The 17,474-nt window shown below is 40.4% G+C and overlaps 1 protein-coding gene across 2 annotated transcripts in view; it reads right to left on the bottom strand.

Annotated features, from left to right (window-relative positions):
* Window positions 1-17,474, bottom strand: part of LOC132823148 (serine/threonine-protein kinase 32A-like) — a 290,383-nt gene that overhangs the window by 201,927 nt on the left and 70,982 nt on the right. For both annotated transcript variants that reach the window (XM_060836715.1, XM_060836716.1), the window contains exon 2: window positions 2,256-2,311. In XM_060836715.1, the coding sequence (XP_060692698.1) occupies window positions 2,256-2,311 (56 nt within the window). The remainder of the gene's footprint in view (window positions 1-2,255; window positions 2,312-17,474) is intronic.

The raw sequence follows: 17,474 nt of genomic DNA, 5'->3' as shown, positions 1-17,474 counted from the left end.
TGCAAAGGATCACAGTCTGAATCTACGTTCAGTGTGACAGACTGGCTTGTGAAAGGAGATTAACACAGAGAAATATTAGAGGATTCATTAAGAGGATGGCTTTCTTCTACTACTTATTGGCATTTGCAGTCAATTCTCTCTGCCTTTCTGCAAGTCGGGGATTGTATTCTTAATGGGTTATTTATACACTGAAAATACCAAAGTATGCCTTTCTACTGCATAGCAACATGCTCACATAGAGATGTCAATGACTTATAAAGTACAGCTGCTTTCATATTTACGTGATGGTATTTTAGTTAGGTAAGTACAAGTTAATTAAGATCTGGAATTTCATGCCTCTAACTCAGAACTGAGGCAGCCAAACTTTAAAAATGGATGTGATACCAGGATTCTTGGACAAGAATATGAGCAAGTAACAACAATCCAGGTTTGTTCAATATATCATTTCAGTTGCATGACACTGTAATCTCATACTATAAATTCTGTGTTGTATGGTCTTATGCTCCACAACTGCCTGAGCGGTGGCACAGTGGTTAGCACTGCTGCCTCACAGCGCCTGTAGACCCGGGTTCAATTCCCGACTCAGGCGACTGACTGTGTGGAGTTTGCACGTTCTCCCCGTGTCTGCGTGGGTTTCTCCGGGTGCTCCCGTTTCCTCCACAGTCCAAAGATGTGCTCAGGTGAATTGGCCAAGTTAAATTGCCCGTAGTGTTAGGTAAGGGGTAAATGTAGGGATATGGGTGGGTTGCGCTTCGGCGGGTCGGTGTGGACTTGTTGGGTCGAAGGGCCTGTTTCCACACTAAGTCTAATCTAAGTCTAATCTAAAAAAAAGTCATGAAGGTGCAGTGCTCCGAAAGATAGTGTTGCCCATTATACCTGTTGTTGTGTGATTTTTAACTTTGTGCACCCCAATCCAACAGTGGCTCCTCCACGTCATGCACAGCAAATCTCATCAACTCCAATTCACCCACCACACACACATCCTATCCCACCCAGTACTATTTCATGGAGTCAGATCCTTTTTGATAGCCCAAATAGTCATATTTGGAAAATGAACATGCCTGTCATGTGGACCTTCTTTCTGAGCTTTACACAGAGGTTGGATCTGTACAGAAGTTTCAAGGGGTGATGCCTACTTCACATTATGAATTGAACAATGTCGAGCTTCAGATTTTACTGCACCTATACACCCTGAAATTGATCATTGTATTGACTGAAAACACTTGAGGCTTTGAGGGTGTAGGGTGTTTTGACAGGGACAGCTGGTAAGCGAAGTGTCAGGACTAAGGTGCCTAACCCACAATTAAGGAACCGAACCACCAGAGTACCAAGACAGGCTTTCTAACCTGTACACCTCCCAACATCTGTGTCAGGCCTGAGGCAGGATTGTGATATCAGGGAACAACCCAGTTTGTGTTTCCAACCTCAAAAGATATAAATCAAAATGTCACATCATACTTTGTGACGTGAAATTATTTTCCCCTTTTCTTAACATTCAATTCCATAATACAAAGGTTAAAGTCTTTGGGAATAAATAAAGGATCACAAAATTATGGCCTTTGGGAATAAATAAAGGACCACGAAAGGACCAGTTTTCCATCATCCTCAAACCTTGCACTGAGTTTAACATTCACCATGGTCCACAGGAGTGACACAATGTCAATCTGTCTACTTGACTGAACTAAACTTTCATCAGTTGCCTAGTAATTTGTCATCTGGTCATGCAGCTCTAATACTCCCTTTTCTGTTTCACAAAATAATATTAAAGCATTGATTAAAAGTGGATTTTCAATATTTAAAGGGCTGACATGAGATGTGCACGTGTGCATAAATGTGTGTCGGAAAGAGTCTATGCAAGCGAGCGTAAATGCAAGCGCAGGCGTTAGATTCGCACCTTCACACTCAAACTGTGCTTTCCATGCCAGACAGCATGCATGTTTCAGGGAGAGCGAGTGAGAGCCTATGTGCATTCCTGCACTCCTTACACTCTTCTCTCCATATACTGTCTTGCATTAGTAAAATCATTCCTGGCACCAACTAGATTTTGATTCACTCACAGATTTGTATGATATTACTTTCTTTTTAGGTGGCATCTGTTCAACTAGCATGGATGAACAAAAGGAGATAAAATAACTCAGCCACAAGCTGGTATAGGTAAATTATTATGGCACACTGCTGCAATACAGAAGAATAAAATATAATTCTGCAGAGATTAGAACAGACTTGTGATATTGCCAATGATGAAACACACTTACCTTCCCAAAGCTGCCTTTGCCAATTGCTCTTAAGATCTGGAAATGGTCAAAGTTTACTGGAGGAACAAAGAGAAAAGAATCAGATGCTGCAGGTCATAATAAAGGTCATATATTTCTATTACACAACAGGCTAATATCAGTGAAAGATACCACCTTCATGAAAGACGTAGATGCAGATATGGGAAGAAAGATCAAGTCAGTGAGTCATGAGGCATTTTTGTTGTGTTACAGAAATGCATTTTGGTGAGTTTGGACTTTGCTGTACTCATCTGGCTTCTGGGTTAATATTCCAGAAACAATAGTTTAGTCAAGGAAATAATGTTAAAAAGCTTCTTAAGTGAGGAGAGAGGCAATGATGCACTGAGACAGCGAGAATGGAAAGGGTAGAAGAATAAAGGGTGCCTTGATTGTAACCCATAACATTCTGAACGGTCATGACAGGCTGGTGTGGAGAAAATGTTTCATCTTGTGGAAGAATCTAGAACTTGGGGTCACTGTTTAAAATATGAGCTCACACTTTTAAAAGAGATAGCTTTTCTCTCAGAGGATCACATGTCTTTGGAACTCTCTTTCTCAAAATGTCGGTTCTTAAAGTCAGTTTTTAATTCAGAGGTAGATTGATTGTTATAAAGCAAGAGTTATCTGTTTATGTTTAGGAATGAAATTCTTCATGTCATTGCACTGATAGCTGAAAGCACAGCTAACGATCTAGTAATCAAAATCAGGGAGACAAAAAAGGGCCAGAACGAAAGGAGCACAAAAAGAGCTCAGACAGTTATAGAGATAGGAGAATATACAGAGAGAGATAAAGGGGAGGCCATTAAGGAATACAAAAACAAGAATGAGTATAATTTACTTTTGAAAATCATGGTAGTCCTAGAGCAGGAGCCAATGTAGATCAACAAACTTGGGTGTGATAAGCAAATGGGACTCAGTGCAAGTTAGGAAAGCAGGAGATTTGGATCAGCTGATGTTTACAGACAATGCAAGGTGAGACCAGCCAAGTACATGTGAAACAGTCAAATCTGAAGCTAACAAAGGCATGGCTGAAGGTTTCAGCAACTGAAGAGCTGAGAATAGGGCAACGTCAGATGTTGTAAAGGTGAAATAACTGCTGTTATTCAGAGAGAGAATGTGATAGGAAGCATTCTACAGTCAAACAGATCATAATGAATGTAAACAGCCTCAGACAATTACCCGGGAGTAAAAAGTCACTATCAAGAGTAATCTTTAACCAGAGTTTAATTACCAAATGATTTTATGTTAATCTGTATTAGTAATAGTATTATAGAATCCCTACAGTGCAGAAAGAGGCCATTGAGCCATCGAGTCTGTACTGAACCTCTGAAGAGCATCCCACCCTGGACCCAACTTCCACACCTTATCATCAGAACAAGCATGACTAATCCACCTGTCCTACAATCTTTGGACACTGTGGGCAATTTAGCATGGCCAATCCACCTAACCTGCATATCTTTGTACTATGGGAGGAAACTAGAGCACTGAGAGGAAACTGCGGTTTCAGTTACCCACTGTTAAAGAGCTTCTTAAGTGAGCAGTGAACATATTACCATGGCCTGAACATATTACAAGGAACGTTCCAGAACCAGGAACCAAGAGGCTGCTGGGCAGGTACGTTTCCCATTCAAATGAATGGGCTTGTACCGTTCTGCGATTTTGGGCTTCCGCGGTAGGTCTTGGAACATATCCCCAGTGGGTACGGGAGCACTACTGTAATGTTCAAATTGTCCAAATATGTCCTCTAGACAAAATTTAGGACAAATCCAACCCAGCCAATTACTACCGCAGCAGTTTCCTCTCAACCATTATCAAATGATGGAAGGTGTCATCAATGGTGTTATTAGTGGCACTTACTCAACAACTAACCTGCTCATTGATATTCTGTTTAGATTCCCCCCAGCCCAAACAGTTCCTGACCTCATTACAGCCTTGGTCCAAACATGGATAAAAGAGCTAAAACTCAAAAAAGGAAGTAAAGGTAATCTCAAAATAAAGGTAGCATTTGACTCAGTGTAGGATCAAGGGACCTTACCAAATTGGGTCAATGGGAAGGAGTAAACAATTCTCCGCTGGTTGGAGTCATACCTCCAAGGATGATGGTTGTGTTTTTTGGAGATCAGTCATCTCAGCACCAGGATATCACTGCAGGAGTTCCTTAGGATGATGTCATGGTCTCTTCAGCTGCTTCATCAATGACCACACCCCTGCCACCACCCCCTAATACATGGTCATAAGTGATCTGATGATTTTGTAACATTCTCCAACATTTGTGACTCCTCAGATACTAAAGTTGTCTATGTTCAGAAAGATCCGGACAATATTTAGACTTGAACTGACAAGTGACAAGTACATTTGTGTCACACAAGTTCCAAAAAATGACCATCTTCCACATGAGAAAATCTAACCATCACTCCATGATCAACATCCTGATGGTGTCCATTGAAGATAAACTGAACTGCGTTATCTATAGAAATACTGTGGCTATAAAAGTATTTCAAGGGCTGGGGAATTCTGCAGTGAGTAGCTCACTGATTTCTCAGAGCACACCCTTCATCTACAAGACACAAATCTGCAGTATGATGGAATACTCCCCACCAGCCTGGATGAGTGCAGCTCTAACAATACTTAACAAGCTTCACATCAGGACCAAGCAGCCCGGTTAATTGGCACCCCATCCAACATCATCAACAATTACTCCCTCCATCACTCAGGGCACAGTGGCATCTACAAGATGTGCTGCAACAACTCATCAAGGTTCCTTAAACAGTCCCTTCCAAATCTGTGACTTCTATCACCTCAAGGAAATCAACACCATTGCCTGTGAGTAGGCCTCCAAGCTACAAACCATCCTGACTTGGAATTACATCTTTGTTCCTTCATTACTGCTGGATCAAAATCCTGGAACTCCCTTCTAAATAGCATGAGTATTCATACACTGTAAGAGCTGTAGCAGCTAATAAAGCAATTCTTCACTACCACTTTCTCAAGGTCAATTTCTATTCAAGATGGCGGCAGAGTAGGATACTTCAGCCAGAGCTTGTCTGCTCTGCCCATTTCATTCTTTTTTGTTCTTGTTCCTTTCCTTCTTGGTGTTTCTTCCTGTCCTCGGTGATGTGCCCGTGGTGTTGTCTTGGCCCTGTCCCTTGGCGACATATGGCAGTGGTTCTTGGTGGCTCATGGTGGTCTTTCGGCCTGGCATGGCTGTCTCTCAGTGTGTGAATGAGTCTTACCTAGGCATGTTCTGGAGGCAGCAGTAGGAGATCAGGGAAATAGGGAAGTGGCATCTTCAGTAGCAGCAGCAGCAATGGCATTGCAACCTCATGAAGGAACAGTGAGCAGTAAGGGATATTTCCCCCCAGTATCTGCCACAGCGGCATCAAGAACAGGCAGCTGAAGTCTCCCAAAGAGTGAGATAAACACAGGACTCATCAAAAGCCGCTAAACTTTTAACTTAATTCCTTTATTTTTCTAGCTTAAATTAAGAAGGACATGAATATTAATACATATCTCATTTCTTTATTTTTCTACTTACTCTATGAAGGTGAATCTTAATGTTTTAAACCCTGTTTCTCTTATACTTTATACCTAATTACCTTTGTACCTAAGATGATGCTGTGTATGGCGACACGAAACACTTTTCCCTGAACTCCTGAATTTGAATATATGTGACAAAAAATCTGAATCTTAAATCTAAATCAAGTTAGGGATGGGTAATAACTACTGTCCTAGCCTGCAACACCCGCATTCCGTGAATCAATTACTGTAGATTTTAAAAAGTTGATCTGTATTATTCGTACTTTGAAGAATTGAAACCTTTCCCTCCCAACCTTTCCTCCAATGAGCCTAGCTTGAATTCTAATGGTATATTTTGTAAGTAATACATTAAATCCAGTCACCCTGCTATACGCCCTCTACAACTGATAGTTGCTATGTAGCAACTATGTGCCAACACTGCAGTTAAATTTATCAATTTGATCACATTGACTAAGTTCTAAAAGTATGCATGTTTGGCTTGGCTCCAAGTGCGAGCAATCTCTTCATTAACAGAGATTACATCACCTTCAAATGTGAAAACATTGTCAGCATTGGCGATGCGTTCACAAACAGGGTGAACAATGCAAAACACCTTCTCCTCAGTGACCAAGCTGTGCCACTCAAATTTCACAGAGCTTGTGTTGTGGGAGAGAGACTTGAGAAGACACTTTTAAAAAAGACAGCAAGTATCTAACATAAACAGATAATGTTCTGCAAAATTACAACAACATGATTAAAATTAGAAAGCTCATTATAATACAAGACAAACATTTAAATATAGCTATTCTGAAATTCTGTTGAACTTGCTGCAAAATGGTCACTTACTTAAAATAACAAGCATTTAATAATTCAGATATAGTATTTGAATTTTTGGTTTTTTGGTGACACAAGCAGAGCTAATAATTAAGTTTAATAGTTTCCCTGAGCTGTCTGTATCCATTGAGATACACATAATTGGTTCACCAGGACCATCAGGAAAAAAAAAGACAGCTTCTTCTATACCTCGTCTTAGCTTTCATTCTAAATATTACCCTATAACCATGGGCAATAAGTATCAGCAAGCTAACCATCTCGCACCCTCTGCACAAGTAGACAATACGTGCACTGGAGGCAATTCCATGAAGATAAACTGGGTTACACCTGGAACAAAGAGATTGACCTGATTGGTCCTATACTCGTGGGAATGTGGAAAAAATAGGAAGTGATATTATTTAAACACATAAGATTCTGAACAGCCTTTGCAGGGTATGTGCTGAGAGAAATTTTTTGCTTCCTTTCATTGTACACAGGTTCAACTTTCCTCCTTCAATGTTTTCTTATTTTTCTAGACTTGAGTACTGATCCACATTACACCTGTAACATAAATGGCAAGTAGAAAAATTAGCTGTGAATGACTACCAAGGGTTTGTGGTAGTTCAGTGGTATTGTAACGAGATTAATAATCCAAAAATCATGTTAATGATCTGAGGAGCAAATTATGTGAATTCTACTGCAGGAATTGGAAAAGTGTCTAGAATTAAAAGCTAGCCTATTGGTGACAATGAAACCATTGTGCATTATGGTAAAAACTCACTTCTTTAGAGAAGTAATACTTGCCATTCTCAGTCTGGCCCAGGAGATTCAATCTCTGTTCAGTTTGGTCTATATATGATTCAGATCCACAGCAATATGGTAGACTCTACATATCCTCTGAAGTAGCCTAGCAAGATAGTCAGACATATCTAACTAGTACAAATAGTTGAACGAAATGGAGAATTGTGTGCAGTTTTGGTCTCCAAATTTGAGGAAGGGCATTCTGGCTATTGAGGGAGTGCAGCGCAGGTTCATGAGGTCAATTCCCGGAATGGTGGGACTATCATATGTTGATAGATTGGAGCAACTGGGCTTGTATACACTTGAGTTTAGAAGGGTGAGAGGGGATATGATTGAGACGTATACGATTATTAAAGGATTGGACACTCTGGAGGCAGGAAGCATGTTTCTGCTGATGGGCGAGTTCAGAACCAGAGGATACAGTTTTTAAAAATAAGGGGTAGGCCATTCAGAACAGAGTTGAGGAGAAACATCTTCATCCAGAGAGTGGTGGATATATGGAATGCTCTGCCCCAGAATGCAGTGGAGACCAAGTCTCTGGATACTTTCAAGAAAGAGATGGATTGAGCTTTTAAAGACAGAGGAATCAAGGGTTATGGGGGCAGCATGGTGGCTCAGTGGTTAGCACTGCTGCCTCACAGCACCAGGGTCCCAGGTTCAATTTCAGCCTCAGGTGACTGTCTGTGTGGAGTTTGCACATTCTCCCTGTGTCTGCGTGGGTTTCCTCCGGATGCTCTGGTTTCCTCACACAGTCCAAAAGATGTGCAGGTCAGGTGAATTGGCCATGCTAAATTGCCCATATGCAATTTAGGTGCATTAGTCAGAGGGAAATGGGTCTGGGTGGGTTACACTTCGGAGGGTCGGTGTGGACTGGTTGGATTGAAGGGCCTGTTTCCACACTGTAGGGAATCTAATCGAATCTAATATGGCAGGACCAGGACACTAATTGTTGATGATCAGCCACGATCATAATAAATGGTGGTGCTGGTTTGAAGGGTCGAATGGCCATCTCCTGCACCTATTGTCTACTGAAATAACTAAAATGAAATAGAAACTATTTCCACTCATCAATCAAAACACCAGACATAACACTGGCATACACATCATTGTTGACCCTGCAAAATCCTCCTAACATCAGTGATTTCTGCCAGAATTGCTTGAGTTAACCTACAAAGTAGTCCAACACAAATTTACATACTCATTTTCATGGAATCATACCTTGCAGATGATGTCCCAAATATTACTATTATCTATAGTACATCTCGTTCAACTGACAGGTCAGGATCATTGGAGGAGGTGACAGAGTGGTATGCATTTGGAAGGGAGTTATCCTAGGAATCCTCAACATCGATTTCTGGCCCCTCAAAGTCTCAGATAATAAAGCAGTCTGTGTTCAAATGAAGCAAGACCTGCACAATGTTCTGGACTGGGCTGATTAGTGGCAAGACCCATGCCACACACTGCAGACAATGACCATCTCCAACAAAGAGAGTATACAACCATCTCACCTTGATTTTCAATGGTATTACCATAGCTGTATCTTCCACTACCAACATTCTGGGCTTAGTTTTGATGAGAAGCTGATCTGGACTAGCTATATAAATACTGTGACTACAGCAGCAGGTCAGAGGCTGGGGATCCTGCAGCGAGTAACTCACCTCCTGACTCGCTAAAGCCTATCAGCCATCTACAAAGTCAGGATTGTGATGGAATACCCTCCACTTGCCTGGGTGTGTGCACTCCAATAACATTCAATAAGCTCCACTTGACTAGCACTCACCACCACTGCAATGTTAACTTTGTCCACTGCCAACATATAGTATGCAGTAATCTACAATTGGCACTGAAGCAATTTATCAAGACTCCTTTAGCAACACCTTCCAAACCCATGACCTCGACAATCTAGAAAGATAAAGTCATAGATAGGTGGGAACAGTTTCACTTGCTGGTTCCCTCCAGCTACTCACCATTCTGACATGGAAATATATTACTGTTCTTTCACGGTCACTGAGCTAAAATCAAGGAACTCACTCTCTAACAGCATTGTGAATGTCTCAACGATAAATGGACCACAGTGGTTCAAAAGGCAGTTCACCACCACTCTCTCAAGGACAGTTAGGCATGGGCAATAAATGCTGGCCCAAATTGTGATGCCCGTATCCCATGAATGAATAAAAAATATAAACAAAGAATAATTAAAGCATAAAAAGGGAAATATAGAAAAGAATGATTATGTCCTGCACTATATATGGGAGGCAATGATTTTGTGATATTATCACTAGACTATTAAACCAGAGACCCAGGTAACATTCTGAGGGCCCAGGTTCGAATCCTGCCAAAGCAGATGGTGGAATTTGAATTCAATAAAAGTATGGAATTAAAGAGTCTAAATGATCATGAAACCACTGCCAATTATAGGGGGAAAAATTCCATCTAGTTCACTAATGGCCTTTAGCAAAGGAAATTACTATCCTTACCTGGTCTGGCCTACGTGTCACTCCAAACCCACAGCAATGTGGTTGATTCTCAACTGCCTTCTGGGCAATTAGGGATAGGCAATAAATACTGATCTACCCACCAACTCCCTCATCCCATGAATGAATAAAAACAAATGCAGGCTTTATTGTTAGTATATGAAGCCATGTCGGAATGATTATTGACTAAATGTATTAGAGATTTAGGGACCTGAGTAACAAGTATGAGTGAATTCACTGCATGGCATATGGTAAACGACTACTGCTCTGATTGCCTTTTTATGCATCTGTAGTAGCCTCACACTTTCACCGTCAACAAACACAGTCTCAACAGATCATACTGAAACAGATTCACAGTGCATCATTCTGTAATGAATATATTTGACAAGTAATGGCAGCATTGCAGAGTTCTGCAGATGGAGATTAGCCTTTTCCACAAATACATTTTCAAGCAAGTTTTAAAATTCGACCTAGCCCTTGCAATAACTAAATCGCAGAACATAAAAGCAATTGAAGCAGCCCTTCAGATTGTGTAGACTGATCTTTACACTAACAAAATCACAGAGTTGAGGTGGTTGGATAAATTTAACTTTGCATTTAAATACAGATAGATCATAAAGTGCCTTAATACTGTAAATTACCTGTTCTCCACTTTTTTCAGAGGTAAATGTTGGATTAAGTTACTTGCTTATCTAGTCAAACTATTTAATAATAACCACTGATGTGTGACATTTCTGGAAATCTAATTAGTTGAATTAAACACAATAAAGTGGCAGGCCAGGTGATGTGTGGCAGCTGTAGTATGTCAATCCGAGTGAACACCAGTGTGATCCTCGGCAACCACATTTACAGTTTGTGAGCTTCAGCTCGGTGTCTAAGCTTTGAACAATGCAATGTGACATGAGGGGTAAATATGTTCCAAAAGCCAGTCACACAATTTAGGCTAGGTATTTCTGATTTAGTCTGTGGTTAGTTATAGGTGAGTGTAATTGCAAGTGAGGCTGGCACTGGGATCCAAAAGGTAGTAGTGGAGGAGCCTCAGGCCACATGACTGTCTAATAGGTTTGTGATTCTTGCAGCTTATATGAAAGAAAGCAGCAACTTTAGGGAGTGTGAGCAAACACTATGCTGTGGTGCAGAGCACCCTTCAGTTTGGGGAGTAAAACTGAAATGTGGTTGTAGTAGTGGAGAGTATAGAGTCAGAGTTATTCAGTATGGAAACAGACCATTCAGTCCAACTCAACAATACCGAATAGATATCCTAAACTGATCTAGTCCCATTTGCCAACATTTGGCCGACATCCCTCTAAACCTTTCCTATTCATGTACACATCCAGATGTCTTTTAAATAACTAGGGGAATGGGCATAATTTTTTGCAGCTAAGAGCATGGGTCACACCAGTGTCAAGGCTAAGGAGAAGATGTTGGAGTGGGAGAGAAAATTGCAGTTGCTGTGCACATGGATAACAACATAACTACAAGGAACAATTTCTGCTGAAGAAGTTTAAGCAGCTTGGGTAACCAAAAACCAGAACCACAAAAGTTAATAACACCTGGATTATCACTTGAGCCATGAGTAAATTGGAATAGGCTACATAACATCAGAGATGAACATATGGCTCAAAGATTAGTATCAGACAAATGGGTTTCAATTCTTGGGCACTGGCAGTACTGGGGAAAGAGTGAGCCATAACTATGGGACAGTTTTTATACAAATTGTGCAGGGACTACTATCTGTTGAGTCATTTAACAATGGCTATGGAAGGGCTTTAAACCAAATAATGGCAAGGAAAGTTTTCAAAGGCAGGAAGTTACAGAGAAAGGGCAAGGACTTAGTGCAGGGTATTAACACCATTAATCAAGAAAGAAAGGGTGTGTGTGTGGAACAGGGAGACATCAGTCATCAGGAGAGAACTGGAATATATTATTAAGGAAGTTCTAATTCTTATGCAGTAAGTAGGGCAAGGAGTTATGAAATGACTAATTGCAGATTCCCGCAAATCACTGGTCATGAGAACAAAAGAAATACAAACCCATAGTTATGTCATATATTCAGACCCTCCACATCCCAAAATGCTTTACAGACCACAGTAATCATTATTTTAGTAATAAGGATTCATCCAGTAATTTGCGCAATGTAATATTCCACATTATATACTTAGATCCATGCTGGATGACAAACATTTGCTGGCCAATATTCCAGAAGAGCTTGGATACATTTCTGCGAATGGTGTCATTGAAATATTTACATTTGTAAGAAGAGGCAGATGGGTCCTCTGTGTTACACAGCAATTCAAAGAATTAAGTGCCAGTTCAGATTAGATGCTCAAGTCTCTTAAGTTGAACCATAACATGTGACTAAGGAGCAACATCACTATCTTTGAGCCATGGATGAAACAAAGGAAAAGTATTGGCTGAACCATGTACACAATAAGCATTTGTGCCAAGAAAGTGCCATCTTTGCTACTCTGACTGACACTGCATTTGGATAGAACATTAGATTAAGCACGACACAATACACATCGTATACATGTGAGGATCTGGGCTAGCCAGGCAAGGAAAGAGAAATACACAACTTGAGTAAGATATTAAATCAATGGTACGTTTTTTGGATGGCACTGGATAAATCTGCTGGTAAAAAGTGCAGAACAGAGAGAACAGTTATCAAGACAATGGTGTGGTGTGAGGATTTTAAACTGCCTAAAAGAAAACAAAGGACTTCCCTCTCATCGAGGGTTACCACACTTCCGGCAAGACAGAGGTTGAGAAGGAGAGCCCTTCATGGTAACCTCACCTGGTGCCAGGAATTGAACCCATATTATTGGCATCACTTTATCTCAAAGCAGCCATTCAGCAAACTGAACTAACTGACCCCAAAGATTCTAATGCAATACAAACAGGACAAAAGCTGTTAATGCACAGCTGCAAAGTTAATTGATCTGTGACTCATGCAACAATAATGCTAGCTGCTCCTCAGCCTCATCTGTTTCATCTTCCTCTTCTTTGCCAAAGCTACAGGGCAAAGTTCCTGACTTTCTGAATACTTGGGTTCCTCTCCCTGATTTGTGAAACTATAAAGACATAGCAGACTGATAACTTTCAGAAACACTCTCAGGTAATTAAATTGTACCCATGTGACCTGTGCAAATCGTTTTGTTCCAGAATCTTCAGTGGCATTAATAGCAAGAATTCAGTAAAGATAGCCCTGTCCCACAAGTGTCAATTGTATAGCATACCTTCAAACCTTGCATTTTGCAGATCATATTCTCTTGGAAATTAATTAAATAAAAGCTAGAGCCTCTTGTGATGCAATGGTAGCATTATCACCTGTGGGCCAGAAGGACCAGTTTGAAGTTTGATCTGCCCCAAAGGTGTGCTGTAATACGTTCCAATTTAAAAAAAAATAATAATTTATTCCCAGGTTGAGGGAATGGCAATGAAAGCTTTTCTTAATCATACATACTAGCAAACTGTTACAGGATGCTGTGATAGCTATATATGCGCCAATGAAGCCTGCAATCTAATACAAATGCCCTGTCTTCTAGTTTGCTTTTGCCCTCCTTCTAAAAAATTTAAGAAGGAATTGTTCTTGTATAGCACTTTTCAAAACTTCTAGACAGCCCAAGGTGGATAAAGTACTTTGAAATATATTGTACTCATTTAATATTTCAATGTTTTAACTTGTACAATGTTTTATTGCACTCATCCACCTATACTTGCAAATCTCAAACAAAATATTGATTGATGCAATACTATGGTTGGGCAGCATTTATTAAACAATCTTTGGTGAGCTAAAAGTCACAATGACAATCATTTTAAAGTAATTAGTCAAGCACTTAATATGTCACACTAATGCTCATTAGATGTTTCACTGTGTCCAACACCTGCACAGACATGACATGAGTGCTGGGGAAAAATAAGCACTACTGCTGTCAGGTGGTAGTGTAGGGGGAGGAATTTTAAAAACAGAGAAAGCATAGAAAAAACAGGACAAAAATAAACGCACTCATTAGAAGTGACAGACAAGGGGCCCTCTTTCCGCATTGGTAGTGTCCCTACCCCTGGACCAAGAGGCCAATACAAGTCTGACCTGCTCCAGAAGTGTGTAATAACATCTTTGAACAGATTGATTAGAAAAAATAGAAGTGACAAACATAATTTGCAAGGCACATGTTCTGTAAACAAAAGGAAAATTTTCAAGCTTTGTATTATTTTTGAATTATTCTGAAAATCTGGATTTAGAGTTGTCGAATTTATAGTTTGTTGTTCCTTTCACCTTGGCAATGCCTTGATCAGAGTTGCATTACCAACAAATCAGAACCATTGTTCCTGTATTATGAATTGTAATAGTCTGAAAATTAGCATTATTGTGTTTGTTCTGATGACTCAAGGATTAAAAGTTTCAGTGATTAATCTTTAGAGCATAAATATGGCAGTAAAGCCATTCGTTTTAAACTCCCACAGATAGCAATATGATAGTCATGACCATGTGATGATAGTGGCTGGCAATCAATGTAAAAGGTACTTTTACCACAAAATCTGTGGCGGCAAAGGATGAAGAGAAGGACAGCAAATCAGAAAAGCAGTTAAACTTAATCTAAGAAACAGTCAGTCCAAGTTTTATGAATGGTTAATCTCTAGTTAACAGCCCACAAATGACTAAATAGATATTTCATACCAGTGAACAATATGTGCAGTGCATTCAAGGATCAAGGAAGCCTAATCAATCAATTTTATGAAATCCTTAAATGATAAATCAAGCCCTTGCTTGACCTCAAAGAAACTGGATTTCAATCAATCAATCTGAATCCAGAAGATATGCCCAGTTCAGCATCTGCTTCCTAGGTTCATCATCGGACAATTGGCCTTGTGGAGTTGGATAGAGGGGAAATTTATCTACAGTTTAAATATAAAAGATGGAAAACTATTACATGCTAGGTTTATCTACTGAATCCCTGTGACATAATGAAGAGGTCATGATGTGCAAACATTAAGTGGGAAGGTAAAAGAAAATAAGAATGAACAGATAAATCATCTGCTCAATTGTACAAGCGAATTGCTGTGTATTATGATTGAGCGAAGTACAACAAATGTTGGAAGAAAACAATCTTTGACTGGAGTTAGTTTATGTGGGCCTCTCAGGAATATATGTACTTATGATATTTGCACTACTCAAAACCACCATTGTGTTCCTTGGCATAAATCATCTGCCTCAGAACATTTAACTTTTTCCATTATTTTCTAAACACAATAGGTCTTATTTTACACAATGTTCCTGAGTCTGTGCTTTGAAGAGCAAATAAAACAATGCAACTAAATATTCTGATTATCACACACACAAAACAAACAACAGGAATAGGAGGATAGAGCAGATGAATGCATGGCTGAAGAGCTGGTGTCTGGGAGAAGGATTCACATTTTTGGATCATTGGAATCTCTTTTGGGGTAGAAGTGACCTGTACAAGAAGGACGGATTGCACCTGAATTGGAAGGGGACTAATATTCTGGCAGGGAAATTTTCTAGAACTGCTTGGGAGGATTTAAACTAGTAAGGTGGGGAGGTGGGACCCAGGGAGATAGTGAGGAAAGAGATCGATCTGAGACTGGTACAGTTGAGATCAGAAGTGAGTCAAACAGTCAGGGCAGGCAGGGACACGGTAGAACTAATGAATTAAACTGCATTTATTTCAATGCAAGGGGCCTAACAGGGAAGGCAGATGAACTCAGGGCATGGTTAGAAACATGGGACTGGGATATCATAGCAATTACAGAAACATGGCTCAGGGATGGGCAGGACTGGCAGCTGAATGTTCAAGGTTACAAATGTTACAGGAAGGATAGAAAGGGAGGCAAAAGCGGAGGGGGAGTAGCATTTTTGATAAGGGATAGCATTACAGTTGTGCTAAGGGAGGATATTCCCGGAAATACATCCAGGGAAATTCTTTAGGTAGAACTGAGAAATAAGAAAGGGATGATCACCTTATTGGGATTGTATTATAGGCCTCCCAAATAGTCAGAGGGAAATTGAGAAACAAACTTGTAAGGAGATCTCAGCTATCTGTAAGAATAATAGGGTGGTTATGAGGGGATTTTAACTTTCCAAACATAGACTGGAACTGCCATATAGTGTTAAAGGTTTAGATGGAGAGGAATTTCTTAAGTGTGTACAAGACAATTTTCTGATTCAGTATGTGGATATACCTACTAGAGAAGGTGCAAAACTAGACCTACTCTTGGGAAATAAGGCAGGGCAGGTGACTGAGGTGTCAGTGGGCGAGCACTTTGGGGCCAGCGACCATAGTTCTATTTGTTCTAAAATTGTGATGGAAAAGGATAAACCAGATCTAAAAGTTGAAGTTCTAAATTGGAGAAAGGCCAATTTTGACGATATTAGGCAAGAACTTTCAAAAGCTGATTGGAGGCAGATGTTCGCAGGTAAAGGGACAGCTGGAAAATGGGAAGCCTTCAGAAATGAGATAACAAGAATCCAGAGAAAGTATATCACTATCAGGGTGAAAGGGAAGGCTGGTAGGTATAGGGAATGCTGGATGACAAAATAAATTGAGGGTTTGGTTAAGAAAAAGGAAGCATATGTCAGGTATAGACAGGACAGATCGAGTGAATCCTTAGAAAAGTACAAAAGCAGTAGGAGTATACTTAAGAGGGAAATCAGGAGGGCAAAACGGGGACATGAGATAGCTTTGGTAAATAGAATTAAGGAGAATCCAAAGGGGTTTTACAAATACATTAAAGACAAAAGGGTAACTAGGGAGAGAATAGGGCCCCTCAAAGATCAGCAAGGTGGCATTTGTGTGGAGCCATAGAAAATGGGGGAGATACTAACTGAATCTTTTGCATCAGTATTTACTATGGAGAAGGATATGGAAGATATAGACTGTAGGGAAATAGATGGTGACATCTTGCAAAATGTCCCGATTACAGAGGAGGAAGTGCTGGACGTCTTGAAATGGGTAAAAGTGGATAAATCCCCAGGATCTGATCAGGTGTACCCGAGAACTCTGTGGGAAGCTAGAGAAGTGATTGCTGGGTCTCTTGCTGATATATGTGGATCATCGATAATCACAGGTGAGGTGCTGGAAGACTGGAGGTTGGCAAACGTGGTGCCACTGTTTAATAAGGGTGGTAAGGACAAGCCAGGGAAGTATAGACCAGTGAGCCTGACCTCGGTGGTGGGCAAGTTGTTGGAGGGAATCCTGAGGGACAGGATGTACATGTATTTGGAAAGTCAAGGACTGATTCGGGATAGTCATCATGGCTTGGTGCATGGGAAATCATGTCTCACAAACTTGATTGAATTTTTTGATGAAGTAACAAAGAAGATTGATGAGGGCAGAGCAGTAAATGTGATCTATATGGACTTCAGTAAGGTGTTCGACAAGGTTCCCCATGGGGAGACTGATTAGCAAGGTTAGATCTCATGGAATACAGGGAGAACTAGCCATTTGGATGGAGAACTGGCTCAAAAGGTAGAAGACAGAGGGTGGCGGTGGAGGGTTGTTTTTCAGACTGGAGGCCTGTGACCAGTGGAATGCCACAAGGATCGGTGCTGGGTCTTCTACTTTTTGTCATTTACAGA

This window comes from Hemiscyllium ocellatum, chromosome 16 (genome assembly GCF_020745735.1).
Source record: "Hemiscyllium ocellatum isolate sHemOce1 chromosome 16, sHemOce1.pat.X.cur, whole genome shotgun sequence".
Taxonomy (NCBI): domain Eukaryota; kingdom Metazoa; phylum Chordata; class Chondrichthyes; order Orectolobiformes; family Hemiscylliidae; genus Hemiscyllium; species Hemiscyllium ocellatum.
This window is presented reverse-complemented; position numbering and strand designations above follow the sequence as displayed.